Raw genomic sequence first — 19,209 nt, 5'->3', positions numbered from 1 at the left:
GATATTATAAGGTCTACTTTTTGACTTTTTTTAATAATCAATTTATACATTTGTAAGCTTTTTTTTTGTCTTGTTTTGTTATTTAAATATTTATCAATTGTATAAAAGTTTTCCCATATGTAGCTTTACAGGTCAAATCTTGAGATGCATGCTGCTTCAGAGGGCAATGGGAAAAGCTTCTGTCCACAAAGTTTACAAAATATTCTCGCGGGTGAATTATATTATGCCTTTTGTCAGAACCCTTATTTTTTCTGTAATCAGATTTACAGTAGCACATGTAAAAATAGTAGTTGAATGAAATGTTGCTAATCTATAATGATGTCATCGGGTATTCCATTGCAGTGCCTTTGGCCTTCTTTTATGAAATATCATACTTAGAGCAGCCATCATTTCTTCACTCTGGCAAAAGCTGAGAATTCTGTATAAATTACTTTAGTGTGTGTTTTAGTTTGTAAAGAATGCATGTTTCAAGCAATAGTATCTCTTGTGAAGGAAAACGTAAAATATACAATCTACTTAAGGTAAGGCAAGGGATGGTAAATCTGTAGCCTTTCTGCAGCAAGAAGCCAATTCCAGTCATATATAGTCCTTCTCAAATTAAAAAAAAAAAAAAAAAAAAAAATCCTTCGTGTCCCTCTCTACCAAAACCCCAAATTGGGCAGGTATGTTTTACATTGCATCTTTTTGTCTTTTTGCAGGTTTATTACATCTGGGAGTTAAGGTGAACACATTTCAAAGTTAGGGTCTAGCATGAACAACACCTTGTGTTTCTTTTCTGAGCTGGATGTCCTATGGCAGATGAGTTTCCTTAATCCATTTGTAACTTTAGCAGTTTCAGCCTTTTTTAGTGTTCAGTAGGTCAAGCTGAGTTTCTTTAAACTGACTGGAAATCCATAGGGAAGTGTTTGTGTTTTGAAAGCCGTTTAGGCGATAATTCTGCACCATCTAAGTTTTGTTACTGTTAACTCTGCAGCCCAAATTATTGCATAGGGCATTTGCCGTGTTCCAGACCGACAAAGGCAGCAGGAGTGACACTTTCCAAGTCTCCTACCCAAGTGGCATATTTGCTATGCTATAATAAGTGGAAAAGAGCTTTTACTGGTCTTAGATGGGAAAATATCCAGTCCTCTGGATAGCCCTTATTGTTCCCCCTCCCACCTCCCCCTCCACACCAAGAAAGACTTACAAAAACTACCATTAAGTAGGATCCTTAGTCAAGTTGTTCCACCCCATTTTAGTTTAAACTAGTTTCTCTTTGTTTTTTTAAGGAGTATTTTTGTTTTTGTTTGGGAAATCCCTAAAGTGAAAAAAGAGATACTTTAATAGTTTAAAGTGGTTATGGTATTTTGTCTTGATGATTACCTAAGATGTTTTCTGGCATTCTCTTGATGAAGTTTACAAGCATGAAAACAAATAAGAAAGCTGTATGGCATGAGAAATGGCTTTTTTTATAATGCTGTGGGGTTTAAGATGCAACTTGTTAATGCAAAGACAAGAATAAAAAAGAATCAAAGGAGATAAAAAAAAAAAAGAGATGCAAGTTAAAGTATTATTTTAAAAGCTTCATTTTCACTTGTATGTTCTAGAACACTAGCATTGGTTTGTTTAAGATGAAATAAGTTGGCACTAGATGGAAAGCATTGGTTTTACTGGGGAGCTCGTTTTTGGAGGTGAATAATTATTTTCAGGATAATTTGGAAAGGAATTGATCAGTTATATCCTGTAACTGTGCAGCTGATTGATGACTCAGGATCCCACCTTCCATAGAGATGAACTTGAGATTTTTTTTGCTATTTGTCCTTAACTATAGGTGAGAAGGAAAACCCGAACAGGTTTGAAAATATGCATACTCTTCATACCTTTTGATTCTAGCATCACTACAGATAAGAGAATTTCATGGAGAGATATTGATACAACTTCTTTTGCTTTTAGGCAACAATAAATCCACCTGAGAGACCCCCTGATGCTGTACTTTCTGATGTCACAACAGCTAATCAGGTAAGGTTTTGTGTGTGTAAGGTGCCAACATGTTCATTTTACTTGGAGAAAGGAGTCCTAATTAATAGTTAAAATTTTCTTTTTTATTAAAATTAAATTAAAATTTGTGATAGGTTTGGTTATGATAGCATATATTCAAAGTAGTATCTAATGTAACTCTTCATAATGCCAAAATGAGTTTATTATACTTTAATTTTAAAATACTATGTAGTATAGATATGAAGCACTCATTATGTCTTTATTGTAATAAAAAAAATCCTCAAAACTTACAAAATTTATGGGCTATAACAACGGATGGTACAAGCAAAGAAGACTTAAAATAGAAGAGGTTGAAATTTCACTATTTTGAAAAAGTTAATTTTTTGATTGCATATATAGGAGGTAAAGAAGCAATTAGACAGGAGAACATAAAAAAAAAAAAAAAAAAGATGTCTGTCCATTTATTCTGTCCATAATCCTAGCTGATTTGTGGGCAAATATTTTCCAAAAGCAAGCGATTTCAGGTCAGATTTCTATAACTGATGTACTTGCTGCATCTTAAAATTCAAAGACCAGAGGTGACACGGATGTCTGTCTTCATCAAAGTGAGGAAGCTGAGCAAGAAATGACGGATAGTGAGAAAGTGATCTCTTTCTTCAGAGGTGGTTAAATACAACGGGATATGTTCTCTTGAAGTCATATTCAAAATAGTCCTTTTATTCCTTGAAAAATAAGGGGGTGATAGAGGAAAGAAATTTTTAGATGAAATGCAGCTGCCTTAATAACCTAATAGTTATAAGATCTGTTTTGAGTATTGGAGCAGTAGTTCAAATTCTTGTCTCTATGGTTATATTGTATTTGATTCCAGTTCCATCAAATTCCAGAAGACTTCTATGAAACTCTTGTTCATACAGAAATCTTGATCTTCGTGCCTCAGACTCTCACATTTATATTTTTCACTGAGTATCCAGTGTTAATTTCATTAGATAGAGAAAGATGGTAATGACCCTATAATACTGAGGTTAGGAGACTTCCATTATTGCAAAGTAAATGGTTTTATTCATTTGCATAGAATAGTTTTAAGACAAAATGAGACATGTAGCAAAATCTTTGTAGTACTAAACAGGTTGTTGGGTATCTTCAGTTCAAGCTACCCTTACAAATTAGGGATAAGACATGAAGCTGAATTCTCATGGTTTACATTGTTGCCATTACTTGATGTTGGGAAATAATGGAAGTAATGCAAAGTAACCATCAGACAGTGTTATTTTATAATTTGCTGTGACAGATACCTATATAAGAGAATTCCTCTTTAATTAGATTTTGCAGGAATCACAGGCAAGGTGCTTTGATAATCTCAAGGCTTATCTGCCAAATTGTTTAGTGGCTTAAGATGCCTGTGCATTGAGGGAGAATGTGTATAACTTGGGAACTCTTCTGGAAGAAATACAGGTTTCTTACAAGTGAAGGACAGCTTAGGGAAGGGTCACACAGATTTTTACATTTTAGTGTCTACAACGACATAATACTGCCTAAAGCTTTTCTGAAAATGGAAGTCAACATGCAAATTGCATAGGTGCCTTTTCTTTGCTTCCAAGTTTATAGATGCAAAGAATATACTTGCTGAAGTGACTGTTAATGCTCAGATATCACAGTTTCTAGAATATTTGAATTAGCCATTTAAATTATATTAATTTACAGCAAATTTTGTGACATTCAACAGTCTTTTTGTGCTATTGCAATTGCAGTGCTAAACTGATCTTTTATAATTAAGGTTAACTTTTTTTAGTATGTTCATTTAATAAAATTCCTCACAATCAAACTTTCATGCATCTTTTAAAATAGTTTTCAGTGATGACTCCTACCTTTTAGTGAAGCTAAGATACTTTCCTAGGTTCACTATACCAGGCACATAATCCTTGCACTGAATGGAAAGCTCAAAGATGCTAACAGCACCAATTTAAGAGGAGGAATGTGATTTACATGTATGCAGATGGGAAGGAGTACGATTAAGTGGAGACTGAGAATAGATAGGAGATGGAGGACAAATAATCCACTCTTTTCCTTTTAACACCTTTCTCTGTGTGTTATTAGAACAAAGGCTACTATACCCCTCAGTTTCCCTGAAACATGATTAGATTTCTGCATTTCAGCATCTGTTGACAGAACAAAATAATTCCTATGGTTAGCAGTACCAAAGACTAACAACAGGTAATATAATAAATGTTTTTTGCTTTCAGCTCTGTTCACAATCATAGGAAGTTATTTAAGCATGAACCATCTTATGAATTAGTGTCAGTACCATACTATAAGCTGCTTATAGGTGATAGATGGATAACGAAAATCTAGCAGAGGAACCTGACTTTCTAAAATGTTTAAAATTGCGTCCTGCCAAATGAGGACGTAAAAACCTTTCCTCTGCGATGCTGATGACTTTACAACAAAGAACCATGTGACTTTTTCTATGTCACAGTGTTTTGTAGAATTACCACGTGCTATGGCATTTTCCTGACCTTATTCCCTCAGTGTAACCTGAACCATTCTTTACTAGATTTACTCTTGCAAATCTTTAGGATAGAACAGATCTTTTGACAGAAGATCAAGAAGTCTAGCAAATGTTTGATGATCAGCCATTTAGCAAGACATGACTCATTTAATTTCAGCTCTGCAGGGAATGAGGGAATATTTTATGTTGCTACAGAGCTTCGGTATCACCAAGTTACTCTTTTCCTGCTGGTTCTCAAACCAGTGCCTTAAATTAATGAATGAAAACAGATTCACTAAATGGTTCCTCATGCAATTAAGATACGCAGTTAATGACCTGTGTCTCTGGAGAATTTTCTCTTTACCCTTTTCCCAAATGAGTTTGACTTTGGAGGAATTAAGTTTTTGGTGGCAAAAACAAAACAAGCTGTAGAGGGTACTAAAAGTGGAAGACAGTCAAAGGTTGCAATTCAGAAATTTGTGACTAAAAAGATAGTTATGGGGTCGTGGATTTTGATGCGACTTTCTGTATTGTTTATTAAAAAAAAATATATATATATTTGCCATATCGTTGCGGCATGAACTGTTGTTTTTCTTATGAGACACATACAAAACAAACAAACTAAAAAATTGTTCTGTAACATCAAACAGCCAAATTAATATTCAGGATACAAAGCCTTGAAATAGTAAGTAGAAAATAAAGCAGGGACAGAATGAAGAGTATAATAGTAGCCAATAAAATGTTTTTTTTTTTCTTTTTAGGAATTTGAGTATTCTGTTTTTCTTCTCTCTTTTCTTCTGAAATTTTCTGGTGCTCTTTGCCTAAATGTAAAATTGAGGTGGTAAAAAGATGAGTTTACAGTGCTGTAACATTTTTGTTGATGTTAACTCATGGTACTAATTGGAAAATACTTTTCTTCCAACAGTGTCATGTATTTAGACTAAAATATTCTGCCACTTGGTCCAAATTCTGATTCTGAATATTATTTGGGATTCACTTTTTAGACAGGGAGTAGTACACATAATATCAAAATAGAAAAATAGTTTTGAAAAATGTAATTTCTCAGTTTGGCATTGAGCATCCTTTGGGACCAGCTGTGTACATAGAATCGGGCAGTGGAGTAGTGCTCTGCAAAGCAGTGTCATGTCCACTGTCACTTGTGAATTTCTCCCAGAGTTACTTTTTTTCCATGCAGCTCAGTATATTTCTGTCACGTGCTGCCCAGGGTTGGGAAAATTGGCCATCCTTGCTTTCAAGAAGGCTTTAAATTCTTTCTGAGAGCTGATGATCTGATTCTTAGCAAATCAATACTGTTTTTTTGGGATGGTCAGTTTTTTGATGCCCTGTGAGTTACAAGGTGCTTTTCAGAAGTTTGGAAGTACTACTGTGTTTCTAGAAAAGATTAAAAAAAAAAAAAAAAAAAAGATTAAAAGGAGTTACCAATCATGCAGTCATAACAGCATTGTCATTCTGTCTTCTTCAAGAACTCTTTCCACAAGCAAGGAGAAGGCTCTGGGTATGACCAAGGAAATTTGTTCTCCTGTGTTGCTTTGCATAGCAGGTTGCACTGAGAGAGGGAGGAATGAGAAGAAAATGATCTCAGGGTTAGGAACTGGCTGGAATTGCAGCTTTTGGGAAACATATTTCTCTCCTCCATCTCCAAAGAATTACTTTGTTTTGTGGACAGTTGTTTAATCAGGAAACTCAAAGTACTAGGATAGGCGTACTTCTTTGGTGGCTGATACGAGAGGATGAGACCTATTAGAATGACTTAAGAAGAGCAAACACTGCAGATTGAAAGTGAAATTAATGGGTTATCTGTGTGGAACTAACACATTGTGCTTTGAAAACGTGATGTGTTTTGAAACATCAGGTCTTCAGATTTTAAATTGGAGAGCTAGAATTGGTTTGTATTGCTGACAAATATGACCTTTTCTGCTGTCTTGTAGTTTCCAATCTTTAAAGCAAGGATATTTAAAAAAGGTTTGGGGCATTTTCATTCTGAAGGGGTTATTTAAGGAGTCCCATAGAGCAACTGATGGTGCTTTTCAAGGTGATATAGTGAACATCACAGAAAAACCCACTTAGAAAATATAGTTATTTGTTTTGAGATTTTTAAAGAGATTCATTAAATCCACACTTACATTAATATGATAGTATTTAAAATACAAAAGATATGTAAAGTTGTCTGCTAAAGATATGAATCAAACACTGGCTGACAGGATATGAAAAAAAATGCCGCTTTTTAATGTTTGGTTTTGCTTGTTTGTTGGGTTTTTTTTAGATCAATTATGGTTGCTTTCTGTGTTCTGTGGAAGAAAGAACGGGCACCTACCTGTTTCAAGAGGTGTCCTTAGTGCCCTGTGATTAGACGGCAGGAGCTTCTTTCCATTTCTGAGTCGCTCAATCATGCTGTCCTCTTGCTTGTGCAGTTGTCCTCTTGCTACTTGGTTTTAGTTTTTCAGTGCTTCAAGTTCTGCTAAAATTGCGGAATCTTGATGGAAGCAATTGTGAAGGCTTGCATGTGCAGGACTAGCTTGTTATGAAAGAGATTTTGAAGTAAAGCACTTTTAGAAAGGTATCTTCTAAACAAAAAAAAAGGGCCTGGCAAAAATGTGAGGGTCTAATCTATTATTAAATTAAAACTTCCTGTTAAAAAGGTTTCTGTCTGTCAGCATTCTTGTTGTCAGATAGATTCAATATTTGTAAGACAGTTACTGTGCCTTTGATAACAATGTGCTCTTTATTCTGAAAAGAAATTCTAAAACCTTTATAAGCTTTTTGTGTAATTTGTGTTCCCCTGTAAAAAGTCATCTTTTATTCTATAGATATTCCATTTGTGTTGCCACTTTAAGCACAAGTGAAGGTTTATGTGTGATTTTAGAAGAAAGTTTTTGAAGGTAGAGTAAGTATATTTAAAAAACATTGTGTTGGTTACTTGCGGATGGGGTTGGCATCCTCAGAGAGCTACCTGACTTTTCTATCCCTGTCTAAGATAAGCATAAGAAGGTTGGTATTTTGAGACGAGGGTATTTTCTGAGTGTGATATAGTCATGAGAGAGAAAAGATCATGAAAGTGTGTGTATGTAAGGGGAAAAACAGAACAAACATTTTCTATGTCCTACTCTATAAAGAATATGGTACAGCATTGCCTGAAAACATGTAAATTAATATTAACTTCAGAGGACAGCACAAGAGTCTCCTGAAAGCCTCAGGTGATTCTTGCTGTTTGTAGCATGAATAATTTGTTTCGCAATGGAGAGAATGAAATGCTGCTGTTTCTTCATGGATCATGCCAGAAAAGTATGCATAAAAGCAAAAGATATTAGAAACAAATAAATATGAAGCTATTGCAAGGATGTGATAATGTTTACTTAATTTGTCTAGAAGTTTCAGTATGCAGGGACAGTACTGTAGTGCCTCTGAACTACTGTGTAGTAAGCGAGCACCTAATAATTGTATTTGCTTAGAAAGTTTGTTACATTCTATGGTCTCTTTTTCAAAATTTGTTTGAGTTTTTCTGTGTTTATTCCTGCTGGGCATATCAGAATGTAATTTTCTGAGCTTGACTTTAAATAGGATTATATTAGAATTGTGTGGTAAAGTGGAAAGAAGAAGAGCTACTGCACTATTAATTATTTCCTTTAAATGGAATGCTTTTCATTAACAAAATTTTGTTTCCTCTCCTTTTATCTATAATATTAAAATATATATGTAAGTATTGTTTGCATTTGTACTGAAGTTCTGCAATCCAAAGTGGCTTGTTCTTTTTGATAAATAGAGGCATTACTAAAGAAAAGAATTTTTGTCCATTTGCCATAGTGCTGAGAAATGACTAATGTTCTATGTAGCACCTTGTGTTTAGATGAGATTTTTGTGCCAACAAGCAATTAATTTGAGTTTAAAACTGAAAAATATGTGGTAGGAATAGAAGGTAAAGATGTGAATAATGAAATATGGGGAAGAATAAAAGTAGTAGAGCTATTCTGTGCCTGTTTTTACATGCATATGTGAAAGTGTTTTGGTCTAGCATTTCTAGCAGTTCTCCTTCCAGAAGGAATCAAAGATATTTAAGGAAGAAAATAGAGGTTTGATAGTCAAGATCAAAAAGAACTGTTGCAAAGAACAGTTGCAAATTTAATATAATCTAGGTATCTGTACAGCAGTACTTCGTGGTTATCTATATATAAACCACGTATGAATGAAATTTTTCACAAATATATCCAGAAATTATCATGAGCAACTTGCACCGCTCAGTGTATTTTCCACATATACCCACTTGGTTGAGAAAAGATATATATGAAGGTTTTCTGAAGGAACAAACAAAGCCTTACCTTTTCATGCACAAATTTCAGCTGCTCTTTTCCAGTGTTTATCCACATGAGAGAGAATGAAAAAAGTTTTATGGCAAGACATTCAAAGTATAGCTGCTTAATTTTAAGTACAATAAGTTAATTAAGTACTGCAGTAAATTTGAGAGCTTGCAGCATCAGCACTGGCAGCTGAACTGGAAACATTCATTGTTCTTGTTGTAAACCTGAGCTCTTCAAAATGTGTAGTTGAGATTAGTAATTACTTGTTCTTTATGAGATTGTTTGCCTGCTGCTACTTTGAAATAAATAAATAAAATTATTCTTACATGCAGACACAAATACTTGGAAAGGTAAGCTTGTGGGCAAAGCTTTCTCCCTGGTTAGAAGGGAAAATATATGAGTAGTTGGCTTCCGTTTTTGATAGCTTTACCACTGACCTTTATTGTAGTCTGCAGGCAAGACAGAAAAATTGGCGTAGACGGGTTGAATATCGCCTTTCATTTGTGGTCTGGCAGAACTCCTAAATTGTTAGGAAATGAGACTTGACAGTTTGTGTTATTAATTGGAGAACAATCTAACTGTATTACGACTGACTTCAGTCTAATGCCCCATGTCCACTGATTCTTGTCATCCTCCAAGGATGTATCACTTTTTTTTTTTTATGCTATCACTCAAGACTTCAGGAAATGTCATTACTGTAGAAAGTAGAGCCAACAAGTCTTTAAAACAATTCTGTTCTCATGCAGAATTCAGTTTATATAATGAAGTCATACCAAAGACCACGGTCAATGAAAAGAGTGTTGGCACACCTATCTTGGCTGCATTAAATCTGAAATAACAACTGTGTTTTACCCCGTTCAGCCTGTGTGTTTCCTAGCTGTAACCAGTGCCACTCTGGTAGTTGAAAATACAAGAAGACAGGTAACTTCTCTCATATACATGCTTTAGATTTTCAGTTAAATAGATTGATCACGTTTAATTCTCTGAATCTAGTTAGTTCCTATATCCTACATCCATTTTGTTAATGAATCACAAAGACTTTTGGCTACAGTCATTTTTAAAGTGTCCTGTATAATTATATTTTCCAAATATTGCTTAATGTCAGTCCAAGTAAATGGGTTCTTATTACAGTTTTTGTAGGCAACAAATGCATGCCTAGGTTAAAGCTGAGATTTGGGGCTTAAAGCATATTGATCTTTTTTTTTTTCCCCCCCATATATAAATAGATTTTTTCAGTACTACCATTAAATGTTACTTATTTTGAATTGAAATTGGTAGCAAGAGATCCCTTTTGAAAATAACTTCCTGACAACTTTTCCTGTTAAACTTCAAATTAATGGAAGTATGCAAGTGAGACCTTAGAATTCTGATTTAGTTTAAAAATCAGTTTTTTTCTTTAGATCGTGTCTGAGAAACTTTTGTTTCAGTTATTGGGAGGTGATTTGCTATTAGATTTGAGACTATTGAAAGGAAGATCTTCGGTAATAAAGAAGACTTCTTTGGAGATTTCTGTCAAGAACAACTGTCTTTAATGGCAGCTTTTATTTATTTAATTTTAGTGAAACTAAGGTCTCAAGATACTCCCTACTTAAACACTCTTCCATAGTGTTGCAAATTTAATATTGATGGCATTAAGGCCAAAGGCAGCTCTTAATGGGTTTTAGTTCTGATATGGTACATCAGATCATCTCTTGTCTTTTGACAGGGAAGACACTCAGGGAGCATGGATAAGGACAAGTAAAGATCCAGCATATTAGAAGAGCAGTATATGCAAGTCCTCTGAACCACTGGAATGGGTGTGGAGTGCTACCTTTTCTGTTCCCTGTTCTCGATATTTGTGCGGTAGCTAAGATACAGGCATCTGTGCAGGGAGAAGATGCCCTCCACTGACCCTGTTAACCTTTTTGATCTGTAGTCTTTTACTCTTCATATCACTTTGACTACCTTAGTTGTGGCCTAGCAGAGTGTAAATATCTACTTTTACCTTGTTATCTCATTATTATTTGCTACTGTTGGTTTGACTAGCACTGGGTGCCTGTGTAGTGGTTTCTGTGACATGGACCATTTGGCTTGCCTTTTTGATGCAAGTTGTTAGTTGATGACTCTTGGGACTGAAGATTGTTGTCTTCATGAAATATTGACTTTATTTTTCATGCTGGAGGAAATATCTTCACTATTTCTAATTCCTCGTGAGGTTGTAAGATAAATTTCAGTGAATTCATTCCTTTAGCAAAGAACCTTATCTTATCCTGCCTCTCTTTTAGGAGATGAAACACTATCAATGCTTTCTGCTCTGTTCTTCAAACTCATCTTGACTGTACTGTTATATTAGTGTGAATTTTGCAGTCTTATTTTTGCAAGTGTGTAGGATCATTTAGATGATAAAAGAAGTTACATTAATAAGAAGACATTTGAGGCAAAAGCAGGAGCACTATTACAAATTTTAGGATCAGTCATACCAGTAAACCTATATTTGCAAGAGAGGAGATGATCTTCAACAGGGAAAAACAAGTCAAAAAGTCATGGGGAAATATCTGCTTAGAAGTTGCATATCCAAAGTGTGTGCGTTTAAGCTCTAGTACAGTGTGAAGTATCGTGTGTATGTACATGTGTGTGTCTGACTTCCAGACACAAAAACAGCGTCAAACTCATCTATGTTCATCAATAACAGTCAAGTGAGAGTCAAGCATTTAGTGTTTTGAGGAATTCTGTTTAATTTTAGTTTAATTTTAATCTTTTAAATTTAACTCATGTTCAATTTATATATGTCCTGGTATAGCTACACTAGTAAAGTTCAACAGCTAGTTTTAATCTGTACTGATTGTCTGTGGAGTGCATAAAGAGAAGGCCGCCTTATCACAATCTGACCATGCAGTAGGTTTTTATCCTAGAAGGCTGAACAGAATGTTAACTTGTCATGCTTCTCTATTATAGATTGCTAGCCAGTTTATATATATATATATATGCATGTGTGTGTATACACACATGTATATATATACACACACACATGCATATATATATATATATATATAAAGTTTAACATCTGACAGTAAAATTTCTGCAGCCACATAGGGACTTGAAAAAGGACAGAGCTGACATTTTTCATCATGTCTTAAGTTTGATCACATTTGCAGTATAAAATGCTCTAGAAGACTTTTCTGTGCCATGGCATATTTGATTATTGGTTTTCTTTTGCTTTTTTGATTGATATTGAATCACTACACATAAAACTCCTAAGAGCAGCAATCAGTAATCAAGTTACACTTAAAAGGGGAGAATGTGAATATTTCTGGACTTTCTAATATGAATCTTGCATTGAAAAAGCCAAATCCTTTTAAAAAACCAGAGCTTTCATTTATGAATATTTTTCCTAAAATGCAAGTGGTTCTGTCATGAGAGAAGAATCTATTCAAAGTGATACTTGAAGCTGAAAAATGTACTGATGAGGTACAGGAAATAATTTTACAACTGCTTGACTTTTCTAGCAGTGTAAGCTGACTTTCCTTCCCATGAAGCAGTTGTATTGTTTGGTCATTTACCAGAACAAGATGCAGTTCTCTACAGTTTGTATATAAAAACAATGTTTACTTTCTATTTTACCTCGTTTATTGTAGAGTTTGTTATCTAAGAATTTTTAAAATAGGTAGTGATGAATTTCTCAAGCTATCTTAAATCTTGAGTGACTTCTGATGGTTTCTGTGCAGTCCAGGTGAGCTCATATTTTTCTTTTCCGTTTTATGCAGGCTGCCTTATATCGTCTGAGTGGGGACTGGAATCCTTTACACATTGATCCTAATTTTGCTGCTCTTGGAGGTGAGCTGAGAAAGGCCTTTGTTCTAGAATTTGGATGAAAAATGATATAAATATATTTCATTTTTTCACTCAGTTTGTAAGCCTTTAATAAGGTGGGAAAAACAATAGTTTTTGTAATTGTTAGAGTGACGATCAGTTGTCTTCTAATTCAAAGTTATAGCAAGACTTATAAATATTGCTTTTTGCAGCTAGGAATGTTTGGTACGATGCTTGGATACTGCCTGTGGTGAAAATCTGTCTGCAGCCTGGTTTTCTAATCTTTGCCACCTTCCCAGCTGAATAACCTCTATTTTCATAAGAGAAAATACTGTAAATTGCTATCAAAAGCCAGCAGAGGGAATTCCACGAACTTTTTAGTAGATCATTTTTTCTATATAAGTACCTTGGAAATTCTACGGAATTTCTTATTCCTTTATGTAGTCTTTTCAATCAGAGTAAACTGTTGGAGGGCAGAAAGAGGGATTTTAAATTTTAAAAAATGCTGAGGTACAACTATTGCTACTGCAGTTGGTTGATCATACCATGCTTCATCTCAAAGTGACAGACTGCAAGCTACATTACCTGATTCTTGCACAGATGAAATTATGAAATAATGATCTTTCTTTATAAACATTTATTTTGAGGAGTTTTTGTGTAGTAGGATTACTCAAGGGCAGATTGTAATTTTATTAAGAATTTTGTTTCTAAATATATGTGCTATCAGTGTAAACATATAAAAGTGTGTGTGTGTGTATATATATATATTCATAATTATATCAAATCTACTTTTGCAATTTTCCAGAGTATATTTTTTAAATATACAAGGGTCATTATATAATGTTGTTACCAAGGTAGTAGAACAGACCTATATGTCATGCTTAAAGTAATTGTGTAAATGTTAAGCTCTTCTGTAGATGCATACTAATTCTTAAATAAACTCTGTTTTGTGTCATTCTACATAAATATGTGTTACAGTTAAATAAGAGCTTTCCTCAATTTACTGTGCTCATTTCTGCTCATTTTGCTCATTTTGTTTAGATGATGATTTAGATAAATATTTATTATTTGATCACCCAATTACTATTGAAAAAAATGAAAAACCTCTTTGTAACTTGAAACCTAAATGTTTAAAATAGTGATGATAATCCTATAAAATACTTATAAAAAATCCTATAAAATACTTAAAAAAGTAGAGGAGTACTGTGGGGGATTTTTTTGTTCGTTTGGTTTGCTTGTTTTTAATGTGCTTGTGTTAGCAGTGCACTGGCACTTATAGTGGAAAAATAAAATTAAGTCTGTAAGTGAAGTAATTTCTTAATCTGCCTGAACAGAAAGCTGACATGTTGCGCCTTGGAACTATGTCCATGTCATATTCAAATGTCTGTATTAAATACAAGTTTAAATTATCAAGAAAAATATATGAGAAATGTTTAAGGAGTATTTTTCTTATAATAAAAAAACTTTCTTAATATATTTTCAAATCCAGTTTTTGACTGCAAACTCTGTAAATATTTTAAATGAATATGTGCACCACTATGAACAAGAACAAACATTTACCTTAATGCACGTAGGTCCCTCCAGGATTATTGTTGTGTAGATAATATTTATGAGGAAATATTACACAAAAACATTTGTGTCTATTCCTGTGTCTTTATTTCTATAGCAGACATTCTCAAATACTAAAAAGTAAAAATGTAATTTAGTTACTACTTTAGTCTAGAAGAACTACTACTTTAGTCTAGACTACTTTTAGTCTAGAAGAAAACTAACTTGATTACAATATGAATTCTTGTTTGTGGATGTCCGTTGTTTTTATGAACAACTGTTCAGAGTAGAACTGAAGATATGAATCTGTTGCTGACCTTGAAAACTGTGATCACTCTTGGCTTTTGCATTTAAAAGCTTGTATATAGCTAAATGCTTTAAAACATTCTGTGCGAGAGACATACTAAATAGCATTACTGATACAATAATGCCAGTTATATGTTTTTAAATTGACACTAAGGTGTATCATTGAATTCAGAAATACTGTGTGTACATCATAAAAGAAAAGATGTTAGGAGAGTGTTATCAAAGTGTGCATATTAAAACATCTTAAATATAGCAGAATGGACACCTCTTTCACAGATGGAAAATAAACTTGTGCTACTTTCAGTCTTTCTGTCGTGTCTTTTTTCATTACCTAATCTATCACAATTTCTCTTTTTAATCCTGACTCCTGCTAAGTTTTAGGCTTAGGCTTTGGGCTGTATCTCAAAATCTCCTTCTGTTCCAGCATATAGGTCCTAGTGGTATTTGTGTCTTCATTTTCAAAGTAGTTTCTTTTCCTTCCACACCTTCTAATACCAGATTTTCTTCTCACCAAAATATCCTGTGTCCTTAATAGGCATGGACACATGCAACTGTATCTGGTGTGTCTATGTATCTGCGTAAACACAGAAGACTTCCTTGTTTTTAAATTTGTAATCTCTTCAGACAGAGACTAATTCTTCTTGTGTATCGTGTATGGGATATGTAATGGTGGAGTGCCATTTTTCAGTGAACACGCATTTGTGTGAAAGCAGAGGAAGCAAAGCAATACATGCTAAGAAAGGCTTTTTCAACAGGATTTTTCTTATTATGTCTCTTTAAACTTAAAGACTTATCAGAGGAAATGAATATAAACAAAATGTGGGAGTTTGTAGAAGAGACATGCAACTGCCTAAGGTTAGAAACATTAAAATACTACTTTTTTTTTAAAACAGGATTTAAGAAACCCATACTACATGGATTGTGCTCATTTGGGTTTGCTGCTAGACATGTTTTGAAGCACTTTGCAAATAATGATGTGACCAGATTCAAGGCAATCAAGGTCTGTAGGTTCATTCTTTGCAGTTAATTTCCTGGGTTTTGTGACCAAAGTATCTGTAGCATGGATAATGCTTGTCTGCCACAGTTGCTTTTACTTATTGCTGCATGCCTTTTAGTTCCTATATCTAGTATTAATACCTAAATGTTTAATATATTTTGAATTGCTAGTTGGCTTTTTTTTTCTTTTTTCTTTTCTGATTTCAGTAGAGCTTGCGTTTTTAAGCTTTATAAGAGATCACAGTACAATTTGGTAGTACCTGAGAATGGCAGATGCTCCTTCTCCTCTCACTTTTTGTTTTGTCCTTTTATAGGTTCGCTTTGCAAAACCAGTCTTTCCTGGGCAAACTTTACAAACAGAAATGTGGAAGGAAGGAAATAGAATCCATTTTCAGACCAAGGTCAGAACACAAAGACTCATCATTGTGGGCTTCCTTGTAGGATATATTAATTTAAAGAAGATAGCTGTGGCCTTGAAGGAGTGAGAGAAAAGCAATTTATTAAACACATAATTGAAGAAGTTTCAAAAAAAATGTAATGAAGGAACTTCAATAGGATTAAACATTCTTACTTAATCTCAGTGTGACTGAGATTCCAGTTATATAATAAAAACATTATGTTTTTATACAGTCCTTTTGTTAAATAGCATCAGAGCTCATGGTTTTCTGTGCTTAGCACAGAAAAGCAAAAGGCTGTATATTTCAAGTCAGTGTGGTGTGTACTTTTTTCTGCAGTTAAATGTAACCTTATGCATGCTTTTTAAAAATTATTTTAGTAATTATAATAAATATTATAATTAAAATTTTAATAATAAAATTTTTTTCTAAAGATTTTATTTAGCTTAAATCAACTCCTAGTGGCTTGCTTATATAGGTAAAGTTTGACAAGTTTAGCTTAAATTAGTTTAAACTTAAGTTGCATCTGCTCAGAAGGACTTGCTTAACAGCAGAAGTGTCACAGCATCTGCATCTGTACTATTAATCACACTAAAACAGGGTTTCCTCTTCTATGAATACAGATTTATACTACATGATTTTCTTTTACCTCTTTCTTGGCATATTGGGAAGGTATCCTGTAAATACGTGTTGGTTTATGCACACAAACTTTGTGTCATTACTAATGTACCTAAAAGTTTTAGGTACTAATGTACTAAAGTTTTGCAACACCTCGTATTTACATCTCAGTAAAATTGCAGTCAAAGCAGATGCTAGATGAGCCTAGCAGCAGTGATCATTGCAGCTACAGAAAGGTTTTGGGGAAACAAAATCAAATGAGGGGAATGATAATAGGAACACAGGATAAGTGTTTCCACAGGTATACAACTTTTCAGAATATATGTTGACTGATGGAAGCAAGGTCTGCTTGCAGACTGGAGGACTAATAGCAGCTGTAAAATTTTAGAATGGTGATATTTTCCTCTGACAGTGATGTAGCTTCTACGGGTGAACCCTCTATGTGAGGTTGCTGATAGTCTAAACAAGAGTTGTTTGGTGAACTTTGGAGAGTATTGTTTTAGGGACACATGAGTGTGTCTAAAAGTTACTATCATTCTGTCCTGAGAGACTTCCAGCCTCACAGAATTCATGATGCTCTTCCAAGGCATTTGAAATCTGTAAGCAGAATGGGATCATCTGTTGTGTGTTAAGACTTGCTTCATTACTGTGCTTGGTTCAATCAAAGATGATACATAGAGCTTGGGGGGATTTTTCTATAGAACTTTTTAACTAGCTTCTGAGGAGAAATTATAAAGAGAAATTACAACTTTTAACGGAATTATAGAAAAACACACTGTTACTTCAAGTGATTTTGCAAAGTTATTGTTGCCTGGGTTAATCGTAAATTAAGCCATCTTTTTACTTGCAACAAAGTTAGACTGAATCAAACAGTAAAAGTGTCAATATAACTTTTATGTGCATTTTTAAATCCATTTTCAATACAGCCTTAAATTGTGCATTGTGGCAATGACAAGGTGCTAGATGTGATTTGAATAATCCTTATTACCGTCTTTCTGTACTGATTTCACTTACACAATAGCTAAGCTGTGATCCTGCTGCTTCTTCAGCTACAGTCATCCTATTACCTGACAGTACCTGTAGGGAGTCATTTTGCCTTCGTTATCTATTCACTGCCATAAATCTGAATGGTTTTGTAACTTTTTTTTTCTTTTTTCACCATGTGGTCTTGTCACAAAGGAAAGTATTGGCGGTCAGTCTTCTTTAAAGAGATAATGTCAAAATAAAACTTTTTTTCTCTCTGATTTAACTATTTCAAGAATAAAACGAAAAGATTTTTCCCCTTATCTCCCTGTCATTTGTCTGTGATGTTACAAATGTTAAAAAAAATTTGTCATGCTACTTGCACTATAAGAAACTTAGAGCATGAAACTCTAAGTTAAGGAGTTTAAGGAAACTTAAGGAAATACTTTCTAAAATAAGGTGTGGGTCTTTTTTTTTTTTCTCAGAGCTACTTGTTAAGTAACATTAACATTCACTTATAATGCAAGAGGTACACTTTCAAATAAATACATTTTTTATAATCATTGTGTAAACAAAGAAATGGCAACATGTATTTTTTAAAATTTGCCAAGAGGCAAAGAATCATTTGACTTAGAGTTGTTTGTGAACACCATATACTAATTTGTTTCAAGATTAAAATGCATTCTTTCCCCTCCACCCTCTCTTCTGGAACTTTTGTGGTTTCTCCTTTCTTAATCTATAATTTTAAAAGATGAAGACTCCTTCGGATTGTCTTTTTTTTTTGGTGACCTTCTGCTATTAGATAGCCCTTAATTCTTTTCTTTTTTTTTTTTCTTTTTTCTCCATTTCAGGTCAAAGAGACTGGAGAAATTGCTATTTCAGGGGGCTATGCTGATATAACATCAGCCTTGGATAAACCTTCTGCTTGGGAGACTGCAAAGGTACAGCCAAACAATAAAAGCATTAACTTTCAAAGCAGCGTAATTGGACTTATTTTTCTGAAAAACATGCAGGAGCTACTAGAATCATTTACTAGTCTTATATTCATCTAACTGTTGTTAATATGAATTCAGAGATTTGAAAATGAAAATTATTCAGCTTTTAGAGGTTTCTGGAGGTTCAACTGTTTGAAGGAAAAACCCAGACATTTGGGGATATACAAAATCCATGCAGTTTGAAGTGCATGACTGCAGTTTAACTGTTAGGTTAAGCATTGCTTCATGTGTTACCAAACAAGCAAGACATGCATCAGAGAGGACCATAAGCTTGAGCACTTGCATGACTGAGATCAAAATCAGACTTGAGGTTTTGCATTTTTTCTTAGACTTTCTTCATCCTCCTATACATAGAGGTTATGACAAAAGGTTGGAAGGAAGCCTGAGATCCATTTTGAAAGAATGTTATGAGTTCTCTTTCCATCTGTCATTGGACTGATGCCTGATACAGTCCTAATGCTGTATATTTAAAAGTCAGCTGCATGTGTGTGTGTAAGCTTGAAGTAGCAGACATCCCCTGAAAGACAAAACAGTGCATGCAGAGTGTCCTGGGTTCCTAACGTGGTCTGTAGAGCATGGGCACAAGACCTAGCCTTCGTAAACTTTGACTTTTTGTGCTATGGAATCCTATCGGTAAAGCATTTAATCTTTTACTGTATATGAAATAGTGACATTCTTACACAACTTGTGATATATTGCTGAAGACTGCGTCTTTTCATTGGTTATGTTTATTCTTCTGACATTCTGGAAAGCTATGAACTGTATGATTTTCTGTATTCTGTGGAGAAGAGCACAAGCAGCCTATTCAAAATCACAGAATCACA

At 34.1% G+C, this 19,209-nt stretch overlaps 1 protein-coding gene across 2 annotated transcripts in view; it reads left to right on the top strand.

Moving 5' to 3' along the window:
- HSD17B4 (hydroxysteroid 17-beta dehydrogenase 4) overlaps window positions 1–19,209 on the top strand; it is a 60,832-nt gene that overhangs the window by 25,915 nt on the left and 15,708 nt on the right. For both annotated transcript variants that reach the window (XM_026052861.1, XM_026052862.1), the window contains exons 17-21: window positions 1,933–1,998; window positions 12,519–12,588; window positions 15,312–15,418; window positions 15,729–15,815; window positions 18,242–18,331. In XM_026052861.1, coding sequence (XP_025908646.1) covers window positions 1,933–1,998; window positions 12,519–12,588; window positions 15,312–15,418; window positions 15,729–15,815; window positions 18,242–18,331 — 420 coding nt within the window. The remainder of the gene's footprint in view (window positions 1–1,932; window positions 1,999–12,518; window positions 12,589–15,311; window positions 15,419–15,728; window positions 15,816–18,241; window positions 18,332–19,209) is intronic.

This window comes from Nothoprocta perdicaria, unplaced genomic scaffold (genome assembly GCF_003342845.1).
Source record: "Nothoprocta perdicaria isolate Ctin4 unplaced genomic scaffold, notPer1 scaffold_92, whole genome shotgun sequence".
Taxonomy (NCBI): domain Eukaryota; kingdom Metazoa; phylum Chordata; class Aves; order Tinamiformes; family Tinamidae; genus Nothoprocta; species Nothoprocta perdicaria.
This window is presented reverse-complemented; position numbering and strand designations above follow the sequence as displayed.